This window comes from Cebidichthys violaceus, unplaced genomic scaffold (genome assembly GCF_023349555.1).
Source record: "Cebidichthys violaceus isolate CVI_PGR_0920_01 unplaced genomic scaffold, fCebVio1.0.p SCAF_3, whole genome shotgun sequence".
In the NCBI taxonomy this organism is placed as follows: domain Eukaryota; kingdom Metazoa; phylum Chordata; class Actinopteri; order Perciformes; family Stichaeidae; genus Cebidichthys; species Cebidichthys violaceus.
In genome coordinates, this window is record NW_027176483.1 from 20,636,392 (window position 1) to 20,663,947 (window position 27,556).

The following is a 27,556-nucleotide window of genomic DNA, read 5'->3' on the forward strand; positions in this document are numbered from 1 at the left end:
ATGAGTTCCCTGATGTTTCATAGTGGACACGAAGTCCACATCTTTTCCACAGAAACAGCGCCGCATTCACAGGACCTCATGACTCAATCACACTGCGGCAGTACTAAATGTAACAGAGCGATCATGCCCACGGACATGCAGGAGAGACAGCGCTGGAATATAGATCTTTACACAGACCCCAATTGTAACTTATGAAGTAATATTGACTGGAAAGGAAACCGTACTAACGAAAATAGGTTGTTTTACCAAAAGGCAGTTACATTCCTCTTCAGTAAAAAAATGAAATACATTTCTCATATTGCGCAGACAGAGCTGTAAAGCGGTGTGATGCCACTCCTATGGAAATTCTGAGGTGAAAAGGAAGATGTAAAAATTGTCAGGGCAACAATAAGGCCTTGCAACACTTTAACAATACGTTTGCAATAGTTTTACAAACAATCCCAGTACTTTTACATTCCCTTTTAAAAAAGTTCTGTAAGTTTGCACCTACATTTTCCTCAGATGAAATACCTCACCTCTGTCACAAACCTTGTTTTACATTTCAGAACTAACATCACCTGTTAGTTTGCTCTGCTGGGGAAAACAGCACCTATCTTGGTTTATATTTAGGTTCTGACATGACTTGTTGTACAGGTCTTGCTTCTGACACGTGGACTATGGCCCTGTGATATGGTCCACTGCAGCAACGGAAAAAAAAAGATCTGCAGAGAGCCTGAAACGGTTCAGGATCTTTCCTGTCTGAAGGTGGACGGCAGGCTGAAATACAGTCTCTTAACCTTTATATATGCAAGGCAGTGACAGGGTTATGGGTGTGTGTATGCTGCAGCACTGCTGATTATATCACAGGCTGGTACTGGATCTTGTTTTATTTATTTGTTATTTACTTGTTAAATAGGCTGTAAATATATATTATATCTATTTATGTATGTATTAATGCATGTATGTGCATATGTATAAAATTTTATGTTCAGTTATGTTTGATTATTGGCTTCAAATTGTTATAGTTGTTGTAGTTCAAGTTGTGATAACCAGAAAAAAATGAATAAATAAACAAAGAGATAAGAATGCATGCAAAGGAGAAATACGTGGATAAAAATGTCCATGTAACAAATGGTTGCCAATATAAACAGATGCTGGTGCAACGGAGAGCCACTATAAGAGTCTTATAGGCTTTGTGGCCAGGAAAAACTACCCGAGACTACCCTACCCTAGAGGGGAGCAAGTTTATGTTCACTCAACCCTATGTTCCATCAGCTCTATGTTCCATCAGCTCTATGTTCCTTCAACCCTATGTTCACTCAACCATATGTTCCATCAGCTCTATGTTCCTTCAACCCTATGTTTCCTCGCCCTATGTTCCATGAGCACTATGTTCACTCAACCCTATGTTCCCTAAATCAAATGTTCCGTCAACCCTACGTTCCTTCAGCCCTATGTTCCTTCAACCCTATGTTCCTTCAGCCCTATGTTCCTTCAACCCTATGTTCCTTCACCCCTATGTTCACTCAACCCTATGTTCCTTCAACCCTATGTTCACTCAACCCTATGTTTCCTCGCCCTATGTTCCATGAGCACTATGTTCACTCAACCCTATGTTCCCTAAATCAAATGTTCCGTCAACCCTACGTTCCTTCAGCCCTATGTTCCTTCAACCCTATGTTCCTTCACCCCTATGTTCACTCAACCCTATGTTTCCACGCCCTATGTTCCTTCAGCCCTATGTTCACTCAAGCTTATGTTCCTTCAACCCTATGTTCCTTCACCCCTATGTTCCTTCAACCCTATGTTCCTTCACCCCTATGTTCACTCAACCCTATGTTCCTTCAACCCTATGTTCCTTCACCCCTATGTTCCTTCAACCCTATGTTCCTTCACCCCTATGTTCCTTCAACCCTATGTTCCTTCACCCCTATGTTCACTCAACCCTATGTTCCTTCAACCTTATGTTCACTCAACCCTATGTTCCTTCACCCCTATGTTCACTCAACCCTATGTTCCTTCAACCCTATGTTCCTTCAACCCTATGTTCACTCAACCCTATGTTTCCACGCCCTATGTTCCTTCAACCCTATGTTTCCTCGCCCATGAGCACTATGTTCACTCAACAGTGTTTCCTCGCCCTATGTTCCTTCAACCCTATGTTCACTCAACCCTATGTTTCCTCGCCATATGTTCCATGAGCCCTATGTTCACTCAACCCTATGTTCCCTAAATCAAATTTTCCGTCAACCCTACGTTCCTTCAGCCCTTTGTTCCTTCAACCCTACGTTCCATCAACCTTATGTTCCATCAGCCCTATGTTCACTCAACCCTGAACGTAGCCTGACTGAATAATTATAAATGAAAACATGCTGAAGTAGGCCTGGAAGAAGAAATTAGACGAGATTTGTGGTATCCTCATATCTTACAGTAGCTTCAGGTAATATTCATTTTGAGTTGATAATTCTAGATGTAATGTAACAATTAATTTCTCTGTCCCCAAATTACATTTGAGAATTTCTATCTTGCCCTCTGAGGTCAATTTGTGATTTTGGGCTGTACAAAATAAATTGAATTGAATCTTCAGTAGAAGCAAAGTTTGTGGACAGCAGTTGAAAAGTCTAAGGATACGCAAGGCTTATATTATATGAATATCTAAAATAATGTCATCAAAATACTGTATAATATATATTTGTATTACATAAATTGAAGTATGTAGCAATTGCATCACTGCTATTTTTTCTAAATGCAGTCTTTGTGTCACAGCAGTCAGCTCTCGTCTCTCAGAGACGTGATATGAAAGTGAGCTGAACAACACTGACTGTGGAGGCAGAGGAGGGAGGAGGGACTGCCGCCATTAAGTAGGAGTTATCTGTTATATTGCTCCTATAAATCCTACACAGACTGAATAGTGCAATATACCCCGCAACATGGGTTGACTGCTTGGGCATGAAATTGAAAAACAAAAGGGAACGAAACAGAATTATAGAGCTAAATAAGTTTTTTTAATAGTTTCAATGAGGCCATTGGTCAAGTGGTTTATCCGTCAAATAAATCCATCAATAAATCCAACGATACATCTGGCCATTTTGAAAGACGTTTTTCCATCTGTTCACTGTGAGATTTGAGTGAAATATGATTCACACCTACAGTTACACCTCCTGCCTGTCTCTATTTAAGATAGCCCCTCTTCACCAGACCTGTCTGTTCAATCTGTGCATCACTTAAGCGAGTCTTCTCGGCTCTATTTTGAAAATGTGTCAATTACAGGCCATTGCACCTCAGAGAAGGCAGCCAGTAATAGAGATGTGTGTGGGAGGGAACAAGTTCTAACAGCGCTGCTGCATTTCCCTCTGGTCCTAAAGAGGTCATAGATTACTAATATATATTTATATATAGCAATGGAGCTAGAGTCTAAAATGTGTTTACTTCCCATTAATCTTAAAAATCTTCGGTGTCGAGTTGCTAACTCACATTATTCATTTTCCACTTAAGTCATAATTTAAAATTAGTTTAACCAAAGCCTGTTTAAGATGCCTGAGCCTATACAAATGTGTTTTAAACCAGGCATCAACTTGAATTAATTAAATTACAATTTTTCAGAATTCCACATTTAAACGTCTACTCTAAACAGTCTGTGAAAGTTTAAAACTTGGCAATTATTGACTTTTCATTTGACTTTTTATTAAGGCCACTTTGAGGCAGTGGAGCTCGTTGCAAAACTAAGACTGACATTTCATCGCCTTATATAGTTTGCAATGCGTTAGAAAATCTGTTTATTTACAGATCCAGCAGGCACAGATAATTCATTTACAGTCTCTACCAACTCCTGAGAAAAGCATCTGGTTCTTTACCCGCTAAGCGCTCCAGTATGTCGTTGTCTTTGTGCCGCTTGATGCTGGGCAGGTAGTGCATCGTGGCTTTATATGACTTTTTCTGACCAAAACAATAAAGTTGAGGGCTGTAAAACCAAAACAACAAGCTGAAAGACACACACACTGTCTGTAGAGGTGAGGGGGAACTGCAGAGTTGGGTAATCGTTCTCTGTGGGCTTCATTTACTACTAGTGCAGTGGCCGTTATGAATGGCTGTCATGAATGGGGAGATTAGCTATGGAGCCCAATTTTTTTTAAATTGTCAATTTTAAATTCAGAGTATGTCTATGATTGAAGGATTGCCTCTGCGCGGCTTTCAACATGGCAACGGCTGAGCCGGCGGCTAGAGGCTAACGGTGCTAACAGTGCGAACAATGGCAACAGTGCTGGCAGAGCTACCAGTATTCACCTGAGGGGGAGCCGGAGAGTGGGCGATACGCTTCTTGTTAATAGTGTTTCCCCTCCTATGTCCCTTGTCCCATCCTGTATTTATCAGTATGGTTCTGCTGATGGCCACACATTAAACCGTGTTTAACTCCAACAACTTATAAATCATAAAAGACAGTTCAACCAAGCTACTTGACTTCATCACAGAGAGCAGCGTCTCGCCTGCAGCTCTCCCTCCTTGACATCCAATGTCAAAATCTCCCCGACGATGAGATTCGCTCGCTGCCGTTTCCTTTGCCATTTCCCCTCTTGATCGTGGGAGTCGGCACCAGGCGTCTCCCTTTAGATCTGGACTCTCGCATTGAGTGAGCCAACCCTCTCGTAGGCGACGTCCTCTCTCTCTCTCTCTCTCTCTCTCTCTCTCTCTCTCTACGACCGTTCATTCAAGCAGCACACCCGTCCAGCTGCGGTGGCGATGTTGCCACCGGCACTTGCTGATGTTCAGTAAATGTTTGGCAGCCCCGTGTAAACCAGATGCCTCTAAGACGGCGCTGTACTCTGAATAAACATTGAAATAACGAAACGACAGAAAACATGTATTGGTGATAAACGCTAATCTAGACGCACTTTAAACAAAGAATATTAATTCCTCCATATCTATATTTACCCATCTTTGACCGACCTGCCATACTGCTACCCCCCTCCCTCTGTTCAGTTTCTTTTATTAAACGTCTCTCTGTTAGCATCTCTCGCCTCATGCATTATATATATATATATATATATATATATATATATATATATATATATATATATATATATATATATATCCACATGTCGGCTGCCTTCTCTTCTGTGTACCCTGAGGGGCCTGGATGGCACTTCCATGCTGTTTGGATCCAGACGGGAACGCCAACAAATGCATCCATGTGACTGTTCATACAATCATGTTTTCTCTCCATGTCAAGTGCTCCTGACTGCAACGGTAAACACCAAAGAGGAGAAACCCCGACTTCAAGTTCCCACTTCAAGTTACTGTAAAGAAAAACTAAAAAGATCCCACTTTCTTTTATTATGTGGTTATTTATTTCCATATATACAAAGAAAATGAGTGTGTAGACCGTACAAGACAACCAAAACACTAATTGTTAATTGATTGGTAAGGACACAGAATTCCTCGCTAAATGAAAAAATGATTTCTATAAAGTTGCTCCTCTTTATCCAAATTATAAATTTGGCCAGAAAGGGTCTGTAGAATATGAATAAATATTACAAGTTTGTAAAAAATCAATTACAAAGACAGAAATCAATTCCTCCTGATACTTATATATGTTAGGAATTAAAAGCATAAAGTTTATAAAACGAAAAAAGGTAAGCTTGGGGATTTCATGGGTAAATGCCAACATGAGTAAAATAAGGATATATTCAGCTGTAATGTTTATTAAAAGACATGGTCTTTAAGTACGGTTCACATTTTAATAAATACCGCCAATGTCATTCCATTTTTGAGTATAATTATGATATGATTCTTCCATTGCACTCTGTGCTTATTTAAAGTCTCTCCTTAGACTTTGACGTTTGCTAAAACATGACTTTAACATCCGCTGTCTGAATATCTGTGGCCTTAAAACTTGGTGAATAGCGTATTCATTTTAGTTCAAGGGGACATTTTGACTCGACACCAGTGGAGAAGGTCTTCAATGAATAAAAAAAAACATTTTGGGAAAAATATTACCTCTCATTTTAAATCTAATTATATTCTGAAACACGATTGACCAAAAAAGTCCAAATGAACCTTCCCGTTCCCACTCTAAATTGGGAAATACTGGATGAAAAGCATGTGGCAGGGCTCTACAATCGGTGGTACCAATGCCAGTTGGATGGCCCTGCTAATGCAGTAAGAAATTTAGCGTGTTAGCGTGCTACTATTTGCTAATTACCGACATAGTCCACCCAAAGTCCAGTATGAGGATGATGAGAAGGTCTTTAGTTTTCCAGGTATTAGGTCATAAATCAAAGTATAGCACAATTAAAAAATGGTAATGTTACTAGATGTAAAGGTCTTACAATTGGGGATGTGTATTGGCAAGAATCTGCGATACAATATCATGATACAGGGGCTAATATATTGCGATATATTGCAATACCATATTACATTTATTTTATTTTAATCAACTGAGAATCAATTCTCATTTATAATGACGACCTGTTCAAACGGCAGCAACAGAGGACGAGTTGATACACTTTAGAACATAGTTACAACTACTTCAATGAAACAAAATCAAAAGTAAGGCCACATATTGCAATTTGTTTAAACCTTATTTGATATATTTATAATATAAAGAAATTTGCATTTATCATTGTAACATGCCACATCATATCAATACTTTTTGTGCAATCTGAGCCCCTGTCTGATACCAATCTTTGCATGTAAAACATTTATTTAAAATTTATAGTTTTTGACAGTATCACAAATCATAATATCGTGAAACTTAATTGTACACGCCTAATTACAAAGTTATAACAATTCATACTACGGGCGGCATTAAAGTCAGTAAGAGTAAAAGAAATTATGATTCATTCTCTGGGGACCATGATCGCTGCATTAATGGCATTAGCATTGCTAAAATGTAGCGTAGGAGGCTTTTTTGATGGCTGAAAGCTGCATTGTGAACCATGTTTTTAGCTCAGGGTGGAGGTTAGATAGAAGTCGAATGCTCACATTTCACCACTGCTTGTCAAAGGTTGGGCTGGACGATACGGAGAAAATCAAATATCACAATATTTGTGATCAAACACCTTGAAATCAACAGTTCCAACAATAATGTCGGGTTCACCGCTGGTGATTTTACTAAATATTTACACAATGAGATCTTTGATGAATATTCATTAATCAAGTTTGTAGAAGCAACTGGTACGTTCAGAACATGGCATCCCTTTAGTGTAATGCAGCCTCTTCAAAACCAGGAAAAGACAACACTTATTCCAATATTACGATATCAAAAATCTAAGACCATACATAGTCTCATATCGTGATATCGATATTACATCGCTATATTCACCAGGCCTAGTCAAGAGCTCATAAAAGTCATTAACAATCATCCTCTGGGTGCATGAATCTCGATGCAACTAGGCATCGAAGCGTCAAACTGACAAACTCGCTGTCCCACAAAACAATAAGGGATGCAGAGAGAATGGATTCATATCAGCTCGAGTTTACTTCTGTATTCCTTATTCGTGGGTCTTCACAGTTGACATCAAACAGCAGCCCAGGCAGCCGGCTTTCCGACAGCTGAGCACACTTGAAATAATCTAGTCCCTGTGATCGATACAAAAAGGCTCGTCTCTGCCTGCGACTGCGTCAAGACACAACAGTTTAGATCACGCTGTCAAGCATCTTTCCCGGAGTCTCTCAGTTAAACTTGTGTTGTCACCGAGCGAACAGACGACTGGTGGCCTCTTCCTCGTCCCGGAGCGCTCCAAAGTAACAGCGGCAGAATACTGATGGGAAGAACCAGCTGGAAGGTCGGCGTGAGGCGAAGACGTGATGGAACAGACGGCCGGAGGGCAGCGACGGAGCGAGAGGAGGAACGTTAAGTGGGAGCTAGATAACGAGATGAGGAGTGATCAACGGGACGGCAGAACCTCACCCTCTTTCTACTCGCGGACACTCACTTTTCTCTCATCCTTCTGTCTGTCTCTTTTTGGCTCCGGATGGAACTTTTTCCAGGACTTTCTGGAGACTAAAGTATAGATTTAGGCTGAGCTCATCAGTGCTACCAGAGGGACCTTGGTGACCTGGGGTGGAAATCACAAAATAACAAATGCACACCCTTCACACTCACAAGCTCACGCATTGGCGCTCGTGTATACGGGCACGCCATGCTTGCGAAAGAGAAGAAAAAGAGTCAAAACAAGGAAGAAATATAATTTAAGCGCTTCTGCTGAAAATGCTCCTCATAGCATGCAGAAGTTGACGCTGGATGATGCTTTGAAGATGGAGAAAGGAGAGGGAAGTTGTGTGTGTGTGTGTGTGTGTGTGTAGGGGGGACGACTCACCATTATTAAAGCAGTCTGGGAAGATTTGACAGTTTCCCCCATGAAGAAGAAGTGTAATCAGGTTGTTTTTTTTAACCATACAGTCTCAAGATATAAACCAAACTTTCAACTGTTTTCATCTACAGAGGTTGTCAAACCTGAGACTGTCAGACTCTGCTGCAGTGAAATAAGAGGTTTTCTAAAGGGACTCGGGTCGTCAGGGAGCGCCAAAAATCAACACAAAATGCAAGATCTTAACTTTAAACAACTTAACAATCCGAGAGAAATACGTTTCCCTAGGAACGTAATTGAGAATGCAGTTTAGTTGAATGGGAACGCCATTTTTAGAAGACAGGGGTTGGAATAGTAGACGTAGTATTGCTCAATTTGTTAACAAATTACAAACGCATCGCAAGAACTTTATAAGGTGACAATTTGTCGTTAATATGGTTCTGCTCCCTCCCCCCAAGTGGCTTCCAGGATGTGCACTATATGGTGAAACCATTAACACATTTAACAGCATTGATGCACATGTAATGTGCAATATATTTTAGTTTAAATAAAACCATTACTACAGGAAATACTATATATAGTTGGCTCATGGGGTGACCTTCAAACAAAGTTCTGTTTAACAGCATTGATGAGAAACTAACCAGTGGAACACAACATCTGTTATGTGCTACATCAGTACATTTGCAGCCGTTTACGTGTTGGGAACGGTTCCCAGTTGGAAAAAATGCACAGATTCATTAAGCGTCAAGGCTTACAAAGCAACAACTTCCCGGCTCATTTTTACAAGCGAAGAGCAACGTAACATCAGCAGGCTTCTCATTTTCAGCCGGCCTAATCAAGCTTTCACCAGAACCAACAAATCACTGATGAAAAATGGTCAACTTTTGGCGTAGAAATGTTAATCAGCTGCACCCATTATTTCTGTTACGTAATCAACATATCTCAAGTTCAGGTTGCAGATGCATGTTGTGAACACTAATTAGGCTGTCAAAAAGAACCAATTACAAATCTAAATTGAATCTTTGGGTTATTTCTAAATGTAGTTTCTTTTGCATGTTGAAAGCTAAAACTTCATTTGATCCAATAAGGGATTTGACTAGAAGAGCAGATTTAATACTGGATTTGTATTAGATAAACCAAATCAATCATGGGTTGATATGACTTCAAACACACATATAATATTTTAAAAAGTTGAACACCAGCTTCACTTTTTGCCTGAGGTAATGACTCTGGTAAAAGCTCAATAAAACTCGGATGATGGAATCATATTTAACAATAAGTAGTACATACACAAAAATAGGTAAAGAAGAACAAGAACAGCAGGAACGGAGGAGGAGAGGAAAGTTAAGAACACGGTTAACACAACAAGCACGGACTTCTTCAGCGCCTGCGGAGGCTTCTCATTCGCCGGTTCCCTCCGCCTCCAGCTACATGTTGTTTGGAGGCAAACGGCTCCGTAGGATGAATGACAAGAGCCGGGGCAAAAAACTGGACCAACTGCGGGGGAGGAGGGCAGGCCTGACGGTACACGTCCTGCCTCGAGGAGAAAAGTTACACGTTGTTTTCTTGAAGCAGTTGTTAGTTCCTGTGCCAGTAAACGGCCGAGACGAGCAGAGATAGCGCATGATGGAGAGGGCTTTCTTTCAAAGCTGCCGACATGCTCCGCTTGCCAAGAAACGGATGAGCGCGTCGGGAACAGCTGACTTCTTTCAGGTGTTCAGCTCGCACATCGTTTAACTGAGGGTGAACAAGTGGAGTCTCACGGCTTGTGATAAAGAAAGAGTAGCATTGTCTTGTACACGGCTGTTATATTCATAAGCGATTCATTTGCAGATTCCTTTAAAAATAGGATTGAGGATTATTTAAACACTATTTGAACTACTTTAAGGCAGCCATAATGCCTTGCTGTTAGCTGAATCTCCCCGTTTACGGAATTTATGCAAAGCTAAGCTAACTGGTTGCAGGTCTACAGCCTTACAGAGACTGGTGTCAATCTTCTTAACTCTCAGAAAGAAAAAAGCATAAGTATATTTCCCAATATGTCACTATTCCCTTTCCTTTTCATTAAAAAGGGGTCTTAGTAGTTGTGTAAAAACGCCTAAATCTCTAGAAAAGCAGGTTATAGAATCAGTTCATCTTTTTAAGTGCTACAGCCGTCCTAACAGCTTAGTTACCCCTCCTCCTAAAAAAATAATTGCATTGATGTTGATATAGCAGATGTTGAAGTTGGAATCGTATTAAAAAAACGTGCGTATTGAAGGGACACATGAGATTTTTACAGTAGAGGAAAAACGTGCTGGATCGCTCCCAACTGTAAAGAGTTGTATTTGAAGCTTCTTGGAATGAGCTGAGAGACGATTCGTTTGAGGTCCTGGACTGGCAACATATAGTCTATAACAGAGTAGAGACTGGGGAAGAATAAGCATTCCCAGTCGTGGCGAAACTTTCCATTGATACTGGATGATGTGGGAACGTAGTGAAAATGTGAGAGCTTTGGTGTGAAGCTTCACAGCTGAAGTTTCTTTTTTTCTCTCTTTTGGGCACATACATGCAAAAGGCCCCACCACCATTCCTAGACATGGAGCGAGAAGCATGGGGCAAATTCACAAAGAATGGATTGTGGCTGCTGACTGCACCCTGAATTGCGCGTCATTTGCAACCACTATCTTCCCCGTCTCGAGGTCCACTTTTCAAAAGATGTGGCGCTAATGATATTACAGCGCAAACACGGCCATAAAGTTTTGCAGCTGAGTGCAATTTGCCTTTTTTGCATCTGATTTCCATTATCCATGTGGCAAACTATAAATGCACTTGAGGCTAAGGCATCCAGAAATACACTTTGAGTGGACAGCCTTTATAAATGCGCCTCAGTGACCATCAAGTCTCTAAAGATGGTAATAATTTCACTGTAAGTGCATGTGGCTATTTGCATGGATCTTTGTGAATTTGTGAGTTTTTGCAATGATGTCATCTGCATAGAAATGCATATTGCCTCATTCAAATATGAGTATTGTGGCAATTTATCATGTTGTTCTTTTATATGTAACTGGCATCTCTTAAACCTGAACTTATGCAGACGAGGCCATCTGAACTCATCCAAACCCAAATAATAAATGTTATCATATCGAAGGTATTTTCATGTTTGGCTTGCTGTAGTGTCATCCTGATCTCACCACGTAACCCTCTTCACATGAAGACAATACCAAGGCTGAGACCTTGGCCTTGGTGGATGCCTCGGCGGACAGAGGAGGACGCCTGTGAAGGGGAGGGGGGAAACCTTTCTTTGTTGTTAGACCTCCGAACCATCTGTGGGGAAAGAGCTCTATCCATTCAGCTGAATTACGTGTCTGTTCAATAAATACTTTTTGACATTTTAAGAGTTATTTCTCACAGAGAGGTTAAAAAGATTATTTTCCACAAACAATGAGCACCAAGACAATAATTACTTGGCAAAGGTGCATTCTACGCTTACAGTTTCCTTTTGACTTATTCGCACAGGTTTTGAGCAAAAGCTGCACAATCCTTTTGTGAACTCACCCCACATACTTTATAGTGGTAAAGCCTCTTTTTGTTGTTGTTTTGTGTCTCAATTGTGTGTTTCACATCTTAATGTGGTTTTGTGTCTTGTGTCTTGAAAGTTGTCTTGGTCTTTTTGCGGATCATTTTTGTCTGTAGTTGCTTTGCCCCTTTTTGTAGTCATATTGCTTCTCTTTGTAGTTGTTTTGTGTCTCTTAGTAGTCATATTGAGTCTTTTTGAGGTTGCTTTGCATCTCTTGAAGTCATTTTGCTTTTCTTTGTAGCTGTTTTGTGTCTCTTTGTAGTCATTTTGAGGTTGCTTCGCATCTCTTTGTAGTTGTTTTGCCTCTCTTTGAGATCATTTTTGTCTCTTAGTGGGTATTTTGCCCATAACCATAGTCTTTGTGAGTCTCTTTGTGAATATCTTTGTGTTGCAGCTATTTTGCATCTCTTTGTAGTTGTTTTGGTCTCTTTGCAGTATTTTTGTGACTATTTGTAGTCATGTAATATTTCTTTTTGGTCGTTTGGAGTCTCTTCTACTGTTGCTACTTGTCTCTTTGAGTGCCAGTTCCCTTAGGCCCGTTCTGTAATGTGTCCATGTAACACTGGCTAGTATGGCAGAGACATGATTCACAGGAGATTGCTAATGTTGTCCACTAAAGTTATGTTTTATAGCATATAAAGTATCTCCTCCCAGACTGATGTGAACTTGCTTCTGAAGACTGTGCCAGCAGCACCATGGGAAAAACAGAAGAACGTTGTCAACAAAGACAAAGTGACAAGCAAGTTACAACAGCAGAGAGAGGACAGTTAAGGAAGGAGACAGAGTGAGATATAAAGCCGTACACGTAAGATGAGGTAACGCTAAATCTCTATCTCACCGCTGACAGACAAAAGCGACAGTAATACGAGGTGAATTTGCATAGCAGATGTTCCCCACGCAGGACTAGATTTATTGGACTAGCAAACACTGGGGTGGCAATGTGCCATCTGTCACATGGCAGCAGCAGATAAATTAAAAGTAGCAGCTGTGAGTACACTGTGGAGGTAAGGGCAAGTTATAGCATCTCGCTCAGAGGAGGAAGAGATGCATGTCGGGGAGTTATTCCCCTCGGGAAGTTGGATGAGGAGAAGGAAACGAGAGAGAGAGAGAGGGGAAGAAAGCAGGACTGTGGAGAAAGAGGGAGCGAGGCAGACAGGCGTGTTCTCTCCAAGTTATCGGCTGTTTTTCATAAATCTTTTTTTCTTCTTTGTAAATCTCAATTCCTTATTTCTTTCTCTGAAGTCTCGTGCATTCTTGTTCTCTCTTGTTTTCTACCAAATGTTTTTTTCTTGATTCCACAACAGCCTGTGGCTCTTGTAAGAACGAGATTAAGATCGAATAACTTCATCATGACGTGAACGTCAAAGTGTTGTAGTCCAGGGGCTAAACTTCTGAGGTGACGGTGCATACGCTAAACAGAAATAAGCAACTCTGGATGCGATTATAGCCTCTGTAAATGTAATGCACCAATGACTTTTAATCAGGGAATATTGTGAAACAGAAAATACTTTATTTATGTTTAACAGCTGTATACATCTAACCTGGTATGGATGAGATATGACTGCAGCACGGCCTAGCTCAGGTTAAAGCCTTTGTAAAACATGAACTAATAAATCAATTAAAGCCTTTCGCACTGTACACGTCACTGTTTTACTCATGGTATTTTCTAGTTAAAGCTACTGCCAAATTGCTGACATCTTGCTAGCTTCGGCTAACGTTAAACTTTGAGATGAGAAAGAAGAAAGACGGCGCTACATTGACATTTAGTTAGAATGACATTTTGGATTTTCTTTCTCGGGCTGACAACTGGTGAACCATCTCCCTTCTTTCTCATCTCTGTTGAGTACCGACGTCAGGACAGGATCTATGGATTGGGTCGCGAGTGACGCGTGATATTCCTGTGTAGCATGACTGAGCTGATGCCGATACTGGGATCAGTACTGGAACAACTCTAGCGTATATGTACATATGGTCTGATGTAAAAAAGTATGCATTAGATTCATGCAAAGACATTATGAAAAGTGACAATTGACATATTGCTTAACGCATACCCGTTTTAAACAGATTCTCCATTCATATGAATCTGTTGGCAACGGGACAAGATTTTGCAGTCCGAGTGGTATTGACTTATCACGTCGACCGGTCTTTGGTTGAATGAAGGTAAACAGTCCGTGTGGAGAGCAAATGAGGCGGAATGCATTGGCCAAAATACCAAAATCTTGGAACCTATTGGCTATCGTGATTTAGATTTGTATTGGTTTTAAACTGGCTCCTTGTGTAACAATCCAGTCGTAGATGTTGTCTCTAGACTCTAGTCTCGCATCTAAAGTTGCTAATTGTATTGTAAATAATTCCGCACACTGAAAAGGAAGTTGTATATCTGCTGGGTATACCTGAACCCCAGAAATATAGCCCCTTGGAACCCAACGGCTATTGGTCTAAAGACGGATTCTTTAGACCAATAGCCGTCTTGGGTTCCAAGATTGCTTAACACCAAAATAGCTTACAAGACCGAGAAAGCTAAACTACGGGGGGGACTATTGCACTTTTACAAATCAGTGGCCTCTGTTGGATAAACATACAATGATAATACAATTTCTAAATTACTTCAAACATTCCTTTTAAATTCTCCGGTGCAATTTCTTATTTATCATTGTCAGACAATTAATACCAATTTATCGAAAGATCTCCTTTAAAACCTAAATCATGAGCTTACTATCATTACTATCCATAGCACACCCACTGCTTCAGTTAACCCACCATCATGTTTCACAGGGAAACAGAGTTGTTGCTGCCACCTCACACAGCCACATAAAATCTTAGGTTACACACACACACACACACACACACACACACACTTGAAATAACACAGTGCAGGTTTAGAGTCACACCTGCTTCAAACCACAAATTGCCCCCCCGTAACCATCATCTGTCTCTTTGTTGTAAAGCCAATCCCTTTACACAAGCCACAGTGTGCCATGGCTTCTGGAGAAACACCTGGCATTAGCTTGCTTAATGCGTTGTCTACAACCAAATTACGACTATCTGTAAAAAATAACAATGAGCGTACAGTATTCAATGAGTAACTGCAGATAAAGTGCTCCTGCTGTTGTGGAACTATATAAGTTGATGGATATACTGGTGGTTTTTAATTTGAGCAATAGACTACTTTCCATTAGTACTCTCAATTATCCACAGCACACCATGTGCCTTTTAGATTGATTACTTTCCTTTAGACAGCCACTGATTTACATACATTTTGTCACAGCATGAAAATCAACTTGCAGAGACTTGAGACTTGCTCGAGTGAAGTCATTTATCACAGTTAACCCTTCTCTGTTTTGTCAAAACACCAAGATCAGTGAACGGACTCATTTGGACTCACTTTTGAACATCTGTTTAATACCAAAGGAAAACACATTCACAAAATCATTTTGCTCATTGTTTTTCTTTTCGGTTTTCCGCCAACATAGCCAATTAATGCAAGTTGTTTTGGGAGCTGTCTTTGAAATATTGGATTTTGGACAATTTTCAAAATAGTCACAGTAATTAATGTTATGTTTCAACTTGAAAGCAGCCCTAAACCCTCCAACAACGGCACCATAATGTCGAAAAGTTTAATCTTATGTAAAGGTACAGCATAATAAGACCAATATGAAACTCACTTCAGTATAACACAGCCAGACCCGGTGGGCGGCGCCGTCCAGAAGACCTGTATCCTGGTGCGTCTGCGAGGTGTGCTCTCCGTCACTGCAGGGGCACAGTTGGTCATGAACTGTGTGTCCTCTTCATCAATGTTCTAGAAACAGAAGAAGGAAGGATTTAGTAGAAACATATTCAAAAGCAGTCGTCATGATCTGGCAAGGCTCATTATGAGTCTGAGGTCATTTCTGGTAGTAAGTAAAACAGAAAACTGATAATTCTCTTCATCACTCATACATGAACTTCAAACCTCACCAGATCATTGGTCAGAGGCAGTGTGCTTCAAAACAGGACTAACTATCCACCAAATTCATTTTCAATCACTATGTAGTTGCAACTTGTTCAAAAGTTAGAACGCCATTCAAACACTCCCAAAAGTTGTCTGTTTGGTGAGGCAATTTCAATTTACGATCGGGATCGGCAATTTCAGTTGGTTCGGTCAAGCTCTGTGGTCCAGCTTGAAACATCTCCACAAATGACTGCCATGACTTTTTGTACAGACAATCATGATCCCCAGAGGATGAATCCTACTGAGTTCTTTGACAGCTTTGTCTCATGCCACCATGAGGTTGACATTTTAGTATTTTTGTGAAATCTTGCAACAACTATTGGATGAATTGCTATGAAATTTGGTAGAGAACTTGGGGGATGCCCGACTGTGGCAGCATCATCATCATATCACAGATTCAACTAGTAAAACTATCACTTTGATTTATCTTTCAGTCTTTGCAATGACCATTGCAGCCTCTCAGAAATGCTTGCTTATCAAAATTGTTATCATAGTTTATTATTCAACTCTTTATAGATATTAAGACAAACATCAGTAGTCATCATGGACACGTTACTTTAACAGGCCTACCGGACAAAGGCATAGGGACTCAAAGTGTCAGGGGTCCCCGTTGCCTTCACCTACAAAATGTCACGCAAAGAGACGTGTTCCATCCAGGGAGACACTCAAAATGACCACAAAGAAACCTAAAACCACAACAGAGACAAAATAAGACTATACAGAGACCGGAACAACTACGAAGAGATGCAAAACAGCTGCAAAGAGACAAAGAGACCACAAAGAGACCTGTAAGGACTATTAGGACTAGAGTCTCAAATGTCCACAGAGAAACACCAAACAACTACAACAAGGGGAAAAACAACCACAGGCAAAAAGAGGCGAAGGATCTATAAAGTATGTTGATCTTGCTCCTATGTAGGAAAGGTGGTGGGGCCTTTTGCATATCTGTACCCATGGGTCCATCGTCTCAGAGTTTGCCCAGAGTAGCAGTAGTAAAACCAAGCTTTAACTCTGCTTTGATAACCTTGACAATTATTCCTTTTTCTTCATTGAATCACACAAGTTACACCAGCTCGAGCCAAAAGCAAAGTTCTCTCAATTCCCTAAATGAGGCTTTGGATAATAACAGATTCAAGACGTGTCTAGTCCCTTCGGTACTTGGACCTGGTCAGACATTTTAAAGACTAAACACACACTGAGACAGATAAGCAACACGCACACATGGCCTATGACCTTGTGGTCAGTGTTCCCCAGCTGCCTCAGCTCAACAACAACAATGACCTAAGACCACGTCCCAAACTGCTGATAGGACATTAAGAGGGAGACACAAAGTCACCATCAGCTCTTTCCGTCTTTCTTTCACAAACTGTCCTTTCTATTCCACACTGAAGTAAAGAGATGCCAAGAGAAGTCCAAAGTATCGAAGGCTGAATCTTTGGTTTTAAGTCAAAGTTAAGACAATCACATCCTCGGTCAAGACAGAGATGTAAGTCCCAAGGTCCTAGACTTTGGATTCTGAGTTGTGGACTTTTCAAAATGGTAACCTCCTGCTTGAGAGCAGTAGCTTTGCCTGCTCTGCTTTTGAGTATGCTATTAATCAAGACTACTCCACTTTATGCTAACGCTAGATCAAGTGTTTAATAAAGTCATCAGACTCAGGCCTAATGGCTGGAAGTCAGGAGTCAGTGATGTTAAAGTCAAAACTGCATTGACGGCCTTTTTTAACTTTCTTCAGTTGATATATATATATATATACACACACACAGTATATATTGGTATTGCTGTCAAGACTTTTACTCAAACAGAGAATCTAGAGACAGCTTTAAGCCTTATTGTTCCATCACTGGTAACAGAGAATACGTGAGTGATGGCGGGACAGACAGAAAGAGAGACGGACAAAGAGAGGACGAGAGGGAGTGTGGGAAGACTGGCAAAGGAGCGTTTGTTTTCACTGCAGAGGCTGGCATGTCTGTGTGTGTCCACGGTTTGTCTACCTCGATCTCTCTCTCTCTCTCTCTCTCTCTCTCTCTCTCTCTGTCTCTCCATCTCTCTCTCTCTGTTGAGACGGTAAACACAGATGCTTCAGAGTGCCTGCACAAGCAAACGCAGAGCCCTGTTCAAACACACACACACACACACACACACACACACACACACACACACTCATCTCACGCACACAAAGAGACAGAGAGCGGGAGACAGACAATGCAAGCCAAAGAACCCTGGAGAAAACTGACAATAAGAGTGATGTAAGGCTGTGTGTTTGTCGGTCGGTGTGTGAGCACACATTGCAGGTTTGTAATTAAATGCACAGCAGTTACAAAGCAGTGAATACAGTTAAAACCTCTGGGACCTTCGGTGCAGAGATGAAACTTTTCATTGGAGGGAAAAAAAAAAAAAACACAAGGCAGGCAGACAGATTGAAATGTCACGTCGATGCTTGAAGATGAGCTTATTTTCAGAAGAGTAACGAAGTTCTTCTGCTCGATGAAGACCTCGAAGGCGCCCGACATTTCGCCTCGAGCTTTCCATCAATCAAAGCCGCGCCATTTACCGCAGGACGCCGCCGAGATCTCGGGGCTATCACAAATATTGCATCATATTACATTTTGTGTCTGAGCCACCCAACCGAGGCGGCGGTGTCACATATCCAAACATCTCCTCTGTGAAAAACTGACTGTGCGTGTGTGTGTGTGTGTGTGAAGAGTTTATTTCCTAGCAAATGGAAGCCGTTCTTTGGCTTTTGGCGTTCAATTACACAAAACAACATTGGAGGAGAGGGGAGCGCATTGTTTATTGAGTCTGTTTAATACAAAAATGACCCCAAAGCTCTCTTTAAAATCCCCTTTCCTTACAGCTATATCCACATTTTAGTGCCATCGATGCTTCAGAGGTCAGTTTAACAGCAATTTCAAAGGTTTTTATGAGCTGTAATGCTGCCATATCGAACTAAGGAGTGTTTGTGTCTTCTTTGTGTTCACGCAGACTAGACACATGAATGGACTCTCTCAATGCTACTCAAATGATTTCTGTCCTGTCCTTTTCTCATCTCTTTTTTTTTCTTGTGCGGAAGCTCTGACGTTATCGGGGCTTTGGTGTGAAAAGCTCTGACAAAAACAAGACTAGTCTGTCACCTTGACTAAAGAGCAGACTCGCTGAGCAGACTAAATGACACGCAAAGGGAAAAGTCTTTTTTATGAAATTGGGCTGGGTCTTACAAACTATTATTTTTTACCAAATCAGAAAGAAAGATGTCTGGGTTGAAGTTATTCATTTATTCATTCATACACTGTGGGGTCGTTATCATTCTGGACAAGGAAACTCAGCCATTGTGAATGCGTGTGCATGTGCGTATGAACAGGGTTAACTTTGTGTGTGTGTGTGTGTGTGTGTGTGTGTGTGTGTGTGTGTGTGCCTACCCTTTGCCCGCTCAGTTTGTTTAGCCTATTGTCAATGAGAAACAGCATGAATAACCTAGACGGGCTCCTGCTCAGATCAAGGTTGAGTCACAGAGCTGTTGAGACGACGGCAGTCGTCCTCAAAATGAAGCGGTGACATTTTCTATGAAGTTTACATTTTTGTTACAAACTGGCGTGTTTTATTTCACAGGCGGCAAACCTCCGCTTTCTATCAAGAAAAGCCAATGCGGAAGTGTCTTAAAACTTGCATTCACTCTACTGACCAGCAGGGGGCGACTCCTCCGGTTCGGGGCTAGGGTATTTCAAGATGGCCACGGCAAAATTGCCAAACTCAAGGCTTTAATAAAACGGCAGCCACAAACCAATGGGTCACGATGACTACGTCCACTTCTTATATACACTCTAGGTTTGTGCACTACCCTGGTACTACCACCAGCAGGTTCTCTCTCTGTTTCTCTAGTGCAGCATAAAGGGACCACGACTTCCACTCTGTTGTGCAACCCTGTGTAGCAGAATGGCCCTTACACATTAAAATAGGCTTGACCTATTGTTCCAGGGGTGCATATTGTACTATAATTTCAGAAAATACAGTTTATTTATTTTTGTATTTCTTTTTTGTATTCATAGATTGAAGATCTTGGGGTGATTATACATTCCCTATAATGGAGGTCTCATCGTCAGTTATGATGCCTCCAGCTTGCGGCCCATTGAACGCGGTACCTGTGGGGGGAAGTCAGGGAGGGATCAGGTCCCCGTTGCTACATTTGTGACGTCAGCTTGTTGTTTGGGATGACTTCTCGGGGGTGGTGGGACCTTTTGGTGACAGCATGAACCCGTTTTCTGTTTCTGAAGTTTTGGTCAGTGTCAGTGTATGTCACTGCTCGTGAAAAAACACACTCTCTTCTGCTGTTGGAAATGTGAAATCACTTCCCGGGCAGCGCTCACTAAAGTGTTAAGAAGAGCAATTGTGAAAGCTTTGGGTATATATTCAAAAATGAATATATATATATATATATATATTAAAGTAGATTTGTCACCTCCTTATGCAAACTCATTTCTCTCAGAGCCAAAGCTGAATCCCTCGTGAATCACATAAGTGCAGTTAGTAAGAAAGAGTGTCGTGATGCTCCTAGTCTTGATGCATTATGTATTTAATAAGCCATAATCAGTGCAGAGCACGACATCATTTATACGAACCTCAAGCATCAGAACCAACCAGCCTGTCAAGCATTATAAATAAAGATGTGTAGACTTCCTTCTCTGAGGGTCCTTGAAGCAAACAAGGACATAGTGTAGTTGTTCTTGTAAAATCGTGTTAATAAGAAAAACTGGGAGACTCGGGTACTTAGAGAGGCAATAATGACTTTGGGTTTGTGGTTATGCTACATATCAGGTCGCCATCATTTCCAACTCCGCACACATCCTTGTCTCCAGAGCCCTCTAAGCACTTCTTGGCTTATGTAATTGCCTCTATCTGAAAACCTATGACTTGGCTCTGACACTTTAAACTGATTGGGTTTGTTTATCCACAGCTAAACTCAGAACCCTAGATAATCCGTGCAGGAGAAGAAAAAAAAAGAAAGAAGATAATATCTCATGTCTGCTCATCTCTCCCCTTATCCAAACAAGCCCATGTTTGTCTCCCCGAGCAATAACACGTCGCTGGCCTAGATAAATATGACCCACGTCCCACGCTAACGCAAGGAGGGCTGGGAAAAACACACATGCAGACCCACACATATATATATATATATATATATATATATATATATATATATATATATGCCATTTGGCATACATTTCCATGTGGACAAAGGCCGCAGACTCGGTGGGATACTGAGTCGCGCGAAGGTCTGACACATTAAGACAGAAGTCCTTTAATGGCGGTAATGGGGGACAGAGAGCAGATTATTGCTTAAGGAAAAAAGCAACAATGAGCAGCGACTCTCGGTTGTGGCGTTTTAGTGAAACAGCAGGCGGGCACATTCCAGGGCAGCTGCCAGAAACAACCAGAGAGCGAAGGGAGCGCACGGGGAACCGCAAACCGTGTTCATTTGGCCCCCGTTCCACGACACAATAACATCAATGACATTGCAGAAGTAGACGCGTAATTAACTTGCAGAGAATAAACTGTCAGGAATATGAATTGCTGTGTAGATTTATTAGAAGTAGTATTATGTAAACCGCTCGGACGAAGAGAAGCAGAGTTTGATGGATTAAGGTCGTTTAGATAAAAAAAAAAAGAAAAAAAAAAAGTCAGTCTCGCTGCCACGCTGCATCTTCTCTTGTCGGCCCGCTAATGTGACCCGGCACATAAAGAACCGCATATTTACTAAAAAGCAATCATACTGAAATGAATTTCTGTCACTACATCCATCCAGGGTTTCCACTGATGTAACGTAGCGTCCTTAGAACAACGATAACGTCATGCAGGACACATGTTATCTCGTGTAGTCAACTTCTTCGAATCCTAAATATTCTTTAAAGAGTAACTGTGCACTTAAAATGTTTTTTTTAAACTATTAAAATAACTGCACTGTGATGAAATTCAATTGACATTTCTTAACAAATGTATAAAGCTTGGCCTTTCACGGCTGAAAATACCATCGAGTGATTTAAATCGGCCCTGATCTTCAAGGCCAATTCTGAGCTAGAGTCGACAATTTGAGACTCATCTAAACCATGAAGTAAAAGAATGTAAACGGCCTCTAATCCGTCCCCCTCTCCTCGCCTCTCCCCACGCCGTTTATCCTTTTCTACTACTTTCATAACCACTGTGTGGCATTACAATAACAGCACCCGTTGTGTGCCGGGAATTAAGCCGACGGCACGTCACAGAATCTGGTGAATCAGTGTTAAAGACTGATTATCTGGCGACAGCGATGTGCTTTCCTATACTGTGGCAAGAGTGAGTAGATGAAGCGTTAAGTTGTTTAATTTGTTTCCATTTAGCGGCTGGCTAGCGCCAGCTAACGAATAGCTTGCCAATTTCCCCATGGTTTCATGCTAACGTTACACTATGCTGCACAACGGACACTCCAAAGATGGAGGCTCGGGTGTTGTGCAGGGCCGTAAGACTCCCAGCTAAAGGGGAGTCATCCAATTCAGTGCCCCATGCCATATCGCTATTCTCCGAGCTACTGTAGCTGTCGTATTTGTCGACTGTGCCTCCAGGCTATCGGCGTACGGGAGGTCATCTTTTTAAACACGTGTCATATGTAGACTCTGTCGGCAGCTGGTAAAGACGTTGGTATCGGAAGTGTTCTGGATTCCGCAGCAGTCCGAGTAGTATTGACCAATTCTGTTAGAGCAGGCTTCGGTGGAATGCAGGTAAACAGTCCATGTGGAGAACAAAAGAGGCAGAACGCATTGGGGGTGAAGTTACACTTCAAAACACTTGGCTGCAGCTCATCTCTAGAGGGCTTTATTATTTTTCCACATGTGAATAAAAGTGTCAACCACAACTGTCGATTACACGACAAAAAGGATCTGAAGGATTTGCCAATATTTAATAAACAGCTTGCAAAAGCCATGATGTCAACTTTAATTTCGTTCAGGCTCCCACACGGCTCCAGTTTCTGCTCGCCGCCTTGTACTCCCCGCTCTCTGCCTCACTCCAGACTCTGCCGGGACTCCGAGGTCGAGACTAGGAGGTATTTATTGTGCGGGGAGCGAAAACCAAATAGAGCAGGCAGAGATGAGATGTTTGCGTTTGAACCGTTTAAATCAAAATGAGCGAGATGCGGCTACACGGAGTGGGTGTTTCAAAATCACCTTTGTCTCAATTCAGACCAAACCAAAGTTCTACTGTGAGCTAGAAAAACAACGAGGTTCCCCTGTTCTGGTTTGTGAGAACTGATAAGAGGGACCACACTGAAGTGCCAGCACCAAACTCCAAGTAAAAAAACTCTCTTTTTTTTTACTGATGCCTTATTTTTCGCTTCTTTTCATCCGGTGGCTGTTATTTATTTATAAATTTGTAAAGCAGTTGGAAAAACTTGATAATTTAGTGTTTGGGAACGTTAGAAACTCAGAGGCAGCCAACCAAGCTCTCAGGGACGGGACGATTGACAGCGAATGAAGAAACGATCTGGAAAGAGACAATAAGTCTGCAGAGACTGCAAAATCCTTTGTGATTTATTTTGGATTCAAGAAAATATTTTGAAAGTGCAGTTGAATTTGCATAAAAAGACGCATGATGATAGATAATCATGGGATACAAAGCAATATGAGAAAACTGCCCAAGAGTTCAAAATTGCCCATTTTGCAAATAAGGAAATCCTATAATAACGTCCCGATACCCTAAATGATTCACGGCTGAATCTTCCACTAAATGTTATTTAAATGTGCTCCATATTATATTCATAACAAAAATCTATGCCTCGAATCTAAAACCGACGATATTAGCAAACAACGATATTTATACAAAAGTATGAATGCAACTTTGTGGCAAATGCAGTGCAGAACCTGTTTAGGCAACACAACTACTTGTTAGGTTGAGGTGGTTTGGATTAAATTGTATGTAAAATTAGTACCTTTGTTACAGTTATTCCTGACTATTTTTCCTGTAAACCTGTAAAAGTTGTTCTCTTCTGTCTGTCTGCTATTCTGGTCCAGACAGAAATAGCTCAACAACTGCGGGATCTACTGCCATGAAATATTATCACATAACATTGTTCCCTCCAGCGCCACCATGAGCAAATGCATGAAAATGCACATGGTGATGGATAATCGAGGAACACATGTGTAATGTTTTCAAAAGCACTAACTTATGAGAAATCGTTAAAAAGAGTTAAGAAATTGCCCATTTTGCAATCAAAGAAATACGATAAGAACTTTCGGATTCACTAATCGCGTTGCCCACAGTTAAAAATGTTCAAAATTTTATCGAAATTTGCTCCACATTTTATTGAAAAAAAACCATCTATTCTGTGCTTTGAATCTAAAATTGATGGTATTTGCATACGATAGTTTAGACTGAAATTAAGCTTGTTGCAACTTTGTAGCAGCCGTTTCCTGTTTAACATGATGTGTACAAAGTCCATAAAGAACTTTACCGGTTTGTTTCAGAAGAACTGGTAGGAATGAATGGAAAGGCGACTGGGAGCCAGGCCTTATCACCCAACTTTAGTGGCTGATAGATCATAGAATAGAAGGGTGGAATATGTGCACGTCACTCAGTTGCCAGTTTATTAGGTGCACACTGCTAAAATTACAACATATCCTCATAGGACGGTTTGTGTCTCTTACGTAACTGGTAATAATGTTGTTTTGTGCGTTCTCCCGGGCAAGCCCGTGCAGTGCACAACCTGTGTAGACAACCAAACTACATGGCTAGGTTTAGGAAAAGATCATGGTTTGGCTTCAAATAGGTATGTTCCAACAACTTGGTCAGGTTTAAGAAAAGGTCGTGGTTGCCGGTGCCAACCATCCAACTGCGGAACAGTGCAAAACCGTCAGTAGAAAGGTTTATTTATGATCATTTTAAAAACATTGCTCAATAGCGCCTACCGGAGGTCAAAAAACTCCACAGGGTACCGATAAGTAACGAGGAGTGACTCGTCACTAAAATGCGAACTGCCGGTCCACTTTAAAAGGTCAGCCCACCTCAAGTGAGCCTTGGCGGGAGTCGTTGCTGACTACTGGGGCTAACCCCCTTGACTCAGCAAGTTCACAGCTATAACGCCATACTTCGCGCTTCGTACTCTGCGTCACGCGGAAACCCTGCCGGCGTTAACCGACAGACACACCGCATGCGTCCGCGACAACTCCTACAAGATCTCGACCAACATTGTGACGAAGTAGGTGGGCTTCGTGGAAACAGAGCGGTGGAAACGTTCCCGCCGTTAAAGCCAGCCTTCTGCTCCATTTTTGGCGAGAGTCTGGTTAGCATCAGCGTGTCGAGACACAGCCACGGATGTGTGTTTCTGTTTACACTGAGCTGGAGGTAATTGAGGAAGTCTGGCTCTCTCCTCGGGAGCTCTCCGCCGCTCAGCGGGAGCCGTGTTACTACTGAGCCAAACATCTCACATCTCCCTCCTGCTTTCTCCCTCAACTCTCTCTGTTTATCTCTGTCCTCACATGCCTCTCTTCCTCTCTTCTGCCCTCTTCCGCCTTCTCCTTCCCTCTCTGCTTCTCCTGCTGGGGGGGGGGGGGGGGGGTAGTTCAACTCTCAGCAAGGAAATATGCCATGCCTGACCCTGCTCCCGAGAACAGCCGCACCAAGGAGGCAACCACGCCTTTCTCTTCTCCTCCACAGGGGAGCTCAGTTTTCTAGCTTCACCCGGGGCTTGGTTTATGTCCGTCAGCAACGCCTCCTTCGACCTCCATATCACAAGACGGCAGGGGGAGCGGCTAAGTAGCCCTCCCGCTTGCATGCAAATGAGGTCATCTGTTTGGCGGACTTTCATAAGAAAAAAAAAAAAAACATCCTCACCTGGAACTGGCCGGTGTAGTCGTCGTCCGCGATGCCCTCTCTGCCCTCCTTCAGCGCGATGAGGGTGAAACCCCGGAAATACGCGGGGCTGGTTGCCAGGAGGATCACTGTTAAAGTAGAGGAGCGGGTGCGGTGTGTTGAACTCCACAGTAGACAGTAAAAGGGGCACAACATGAACACAACATTAAAAGCATGCACCCCCGTGAGCATCGGTGTGATGTGGATGAGTGAGGGGCCCGCATGAACAGAGCTTTAGCATCCCACACTTTAATAAGTGAAGTGAGGGGGGGGGGGGGGGAGACAGGCCGGGAAGGGTTCTATTCGGCTCACAGCCCTAACCTTGAATGTTCATACCAGCCCATTTATCTTAACATCTGACGGGGAAGATGTCAATATTTTCAACCTTATCCAGCATTTGGGGTTTTTTAAGTGAACTTATTTGAAGGCTGTGTAATAACTTCTATTTGTGTTGTCCTCCACAGGTCTCTGATAGCTGATTAGAACGTAACCTTTGATTGATATGATTGATATGGAAAATGATGTCAGTGAGGAGACCGTTGGGTTTTCTCTTAGTTCTGTGTCAAAGCTGTCAAACTGTAGAATGTTCTTGTAACCCCCTCCTCTCCTCACATCACTGGGTTTTTTATTTCTATGAACAAAGTTTGGATTCTAAAAAGTTGTGTTTGATTGTTGCTGGTTGTTGAAAACTGCTTGTTAACTTCTGATCTTACCAAAGAGAACCTGTGAGTAGACCAAAGTTGTAGTTTTTTTTTTTAATGAGGACAAATAAAATGCACCAGGCAGGACAGGGAAGAATACTGTGAATGTTAGAGTACATATGCCCTGTTTACCAACTTCACAAACACTCCACTTAATGTGGCGCAGCTTTACGCACTGATTGCGCAGACGGACTGGTAACAGGAAAACAAAGTCTACCTCTATAGGTGCTGCCCGGCTGATAGGTTTCCGGGTCCCCCTCCACTCTGAGCCTGAACTCGTGGTGCCCGTCCCGCCGGGTCCCCTGGGTCTGCGCCCGGAGGATCCGGCCGCAGTAACCGTCCAACCTGCCGCCGGCGGGCTCCTCCACGAAGGCGACGGCGTTGCACAGGAAACTCGAGACGAAATAGCAGTGCAAAAACAGCACATGGAGATACATTCCCATCTCGGAGTCCGGAGATGAGTGTGTTCAACCAAACAATACACAAATAAATAAAAAGAAAACAGTGGAACGGCGACACAGCGGGCAGAGGATCAGCTCCAGCCCCCCTCCACAGGAACTCCAAACCTCAGTACAGCGGCGTCACAGTCAGCGGTAAAGGTGAAGAGAAGGAGACGAGTCCATCCTGAACTAGAGAGAGAGAGAGAGAGAGAGAGAGAGAGAGAGCGCGTGAGGGCGCACCACGTTGAAGCGCAGCTGAGCGGGTGTGAGAGAGGAGCTGCTGCTGCTGTTCCCGGATCAGTGTGCTGCGTTGACGGAGAGCCTGGGAAGCAGCGGGGTGGGGGGGCAGCCAAATAACCGAGCGCGGGTGCACGCGGCTGTCTCCTTGATTTTTAGGCGAGGGAAGGTCCAAAACTGGAGCCAGCCCTCCCCGCACACACAAACACACACGCGTACAGTACACGCGCTGTCTGTCTGTGTGTCTATCTGTGTGCATCTCTCTCACGCGCCTACTGGGGAGACATACCCATGTCCGACAGCAGATTTTTTTTTTTAGAGCAACATCGTTGTACCGAAATATCTTTTTACCGTACTGTCCCGTGCGTATTTACGCATTATCGGTGTCGCTCTCACGAGAGTTTAACGTGTTTTTAATGACCAAACGAGCAATGAGCATCACTTAGTATCACACAAAACGCAGTACT

At 42.2% G+C, this 27,556-nt stretch overlaps 1 protein-coding gene across 1 annotated transcript in view; it reads right to left on the reverse strand.

Annotated features, from left to right (window-relative positions):
• The window catches only part of LOC137881511 (spondin-1-like), a 77,181-nt gene extending 49,992 nt beyond the window's left edge, over positions 1–27,189 (reverse strand). The window contains exons 1-3 of the mRNA XM_068723488.1: positions 26,630–27,189; positions 25,694–25,800; positions 15,513–15,646 (exon numbers count right to left, since the gene is read on the reverse strand). Of these exons, the coding sequence (XP_068579589.1) occupies positions 15,513–15,646; positions 25,694–25,800; positions 26,630–26,855 (467 nt within the window). The 5' untranslated portion in view covers positions 26,856–27,189. The remainder of the gene's footprint in view (positions 1–15,512; positions 15,647–25,693; positions 25,801–26,629) is intronic.
• Between the last annotated feature and the right edge of the window lie 367 nt (positions 27,190–27,556).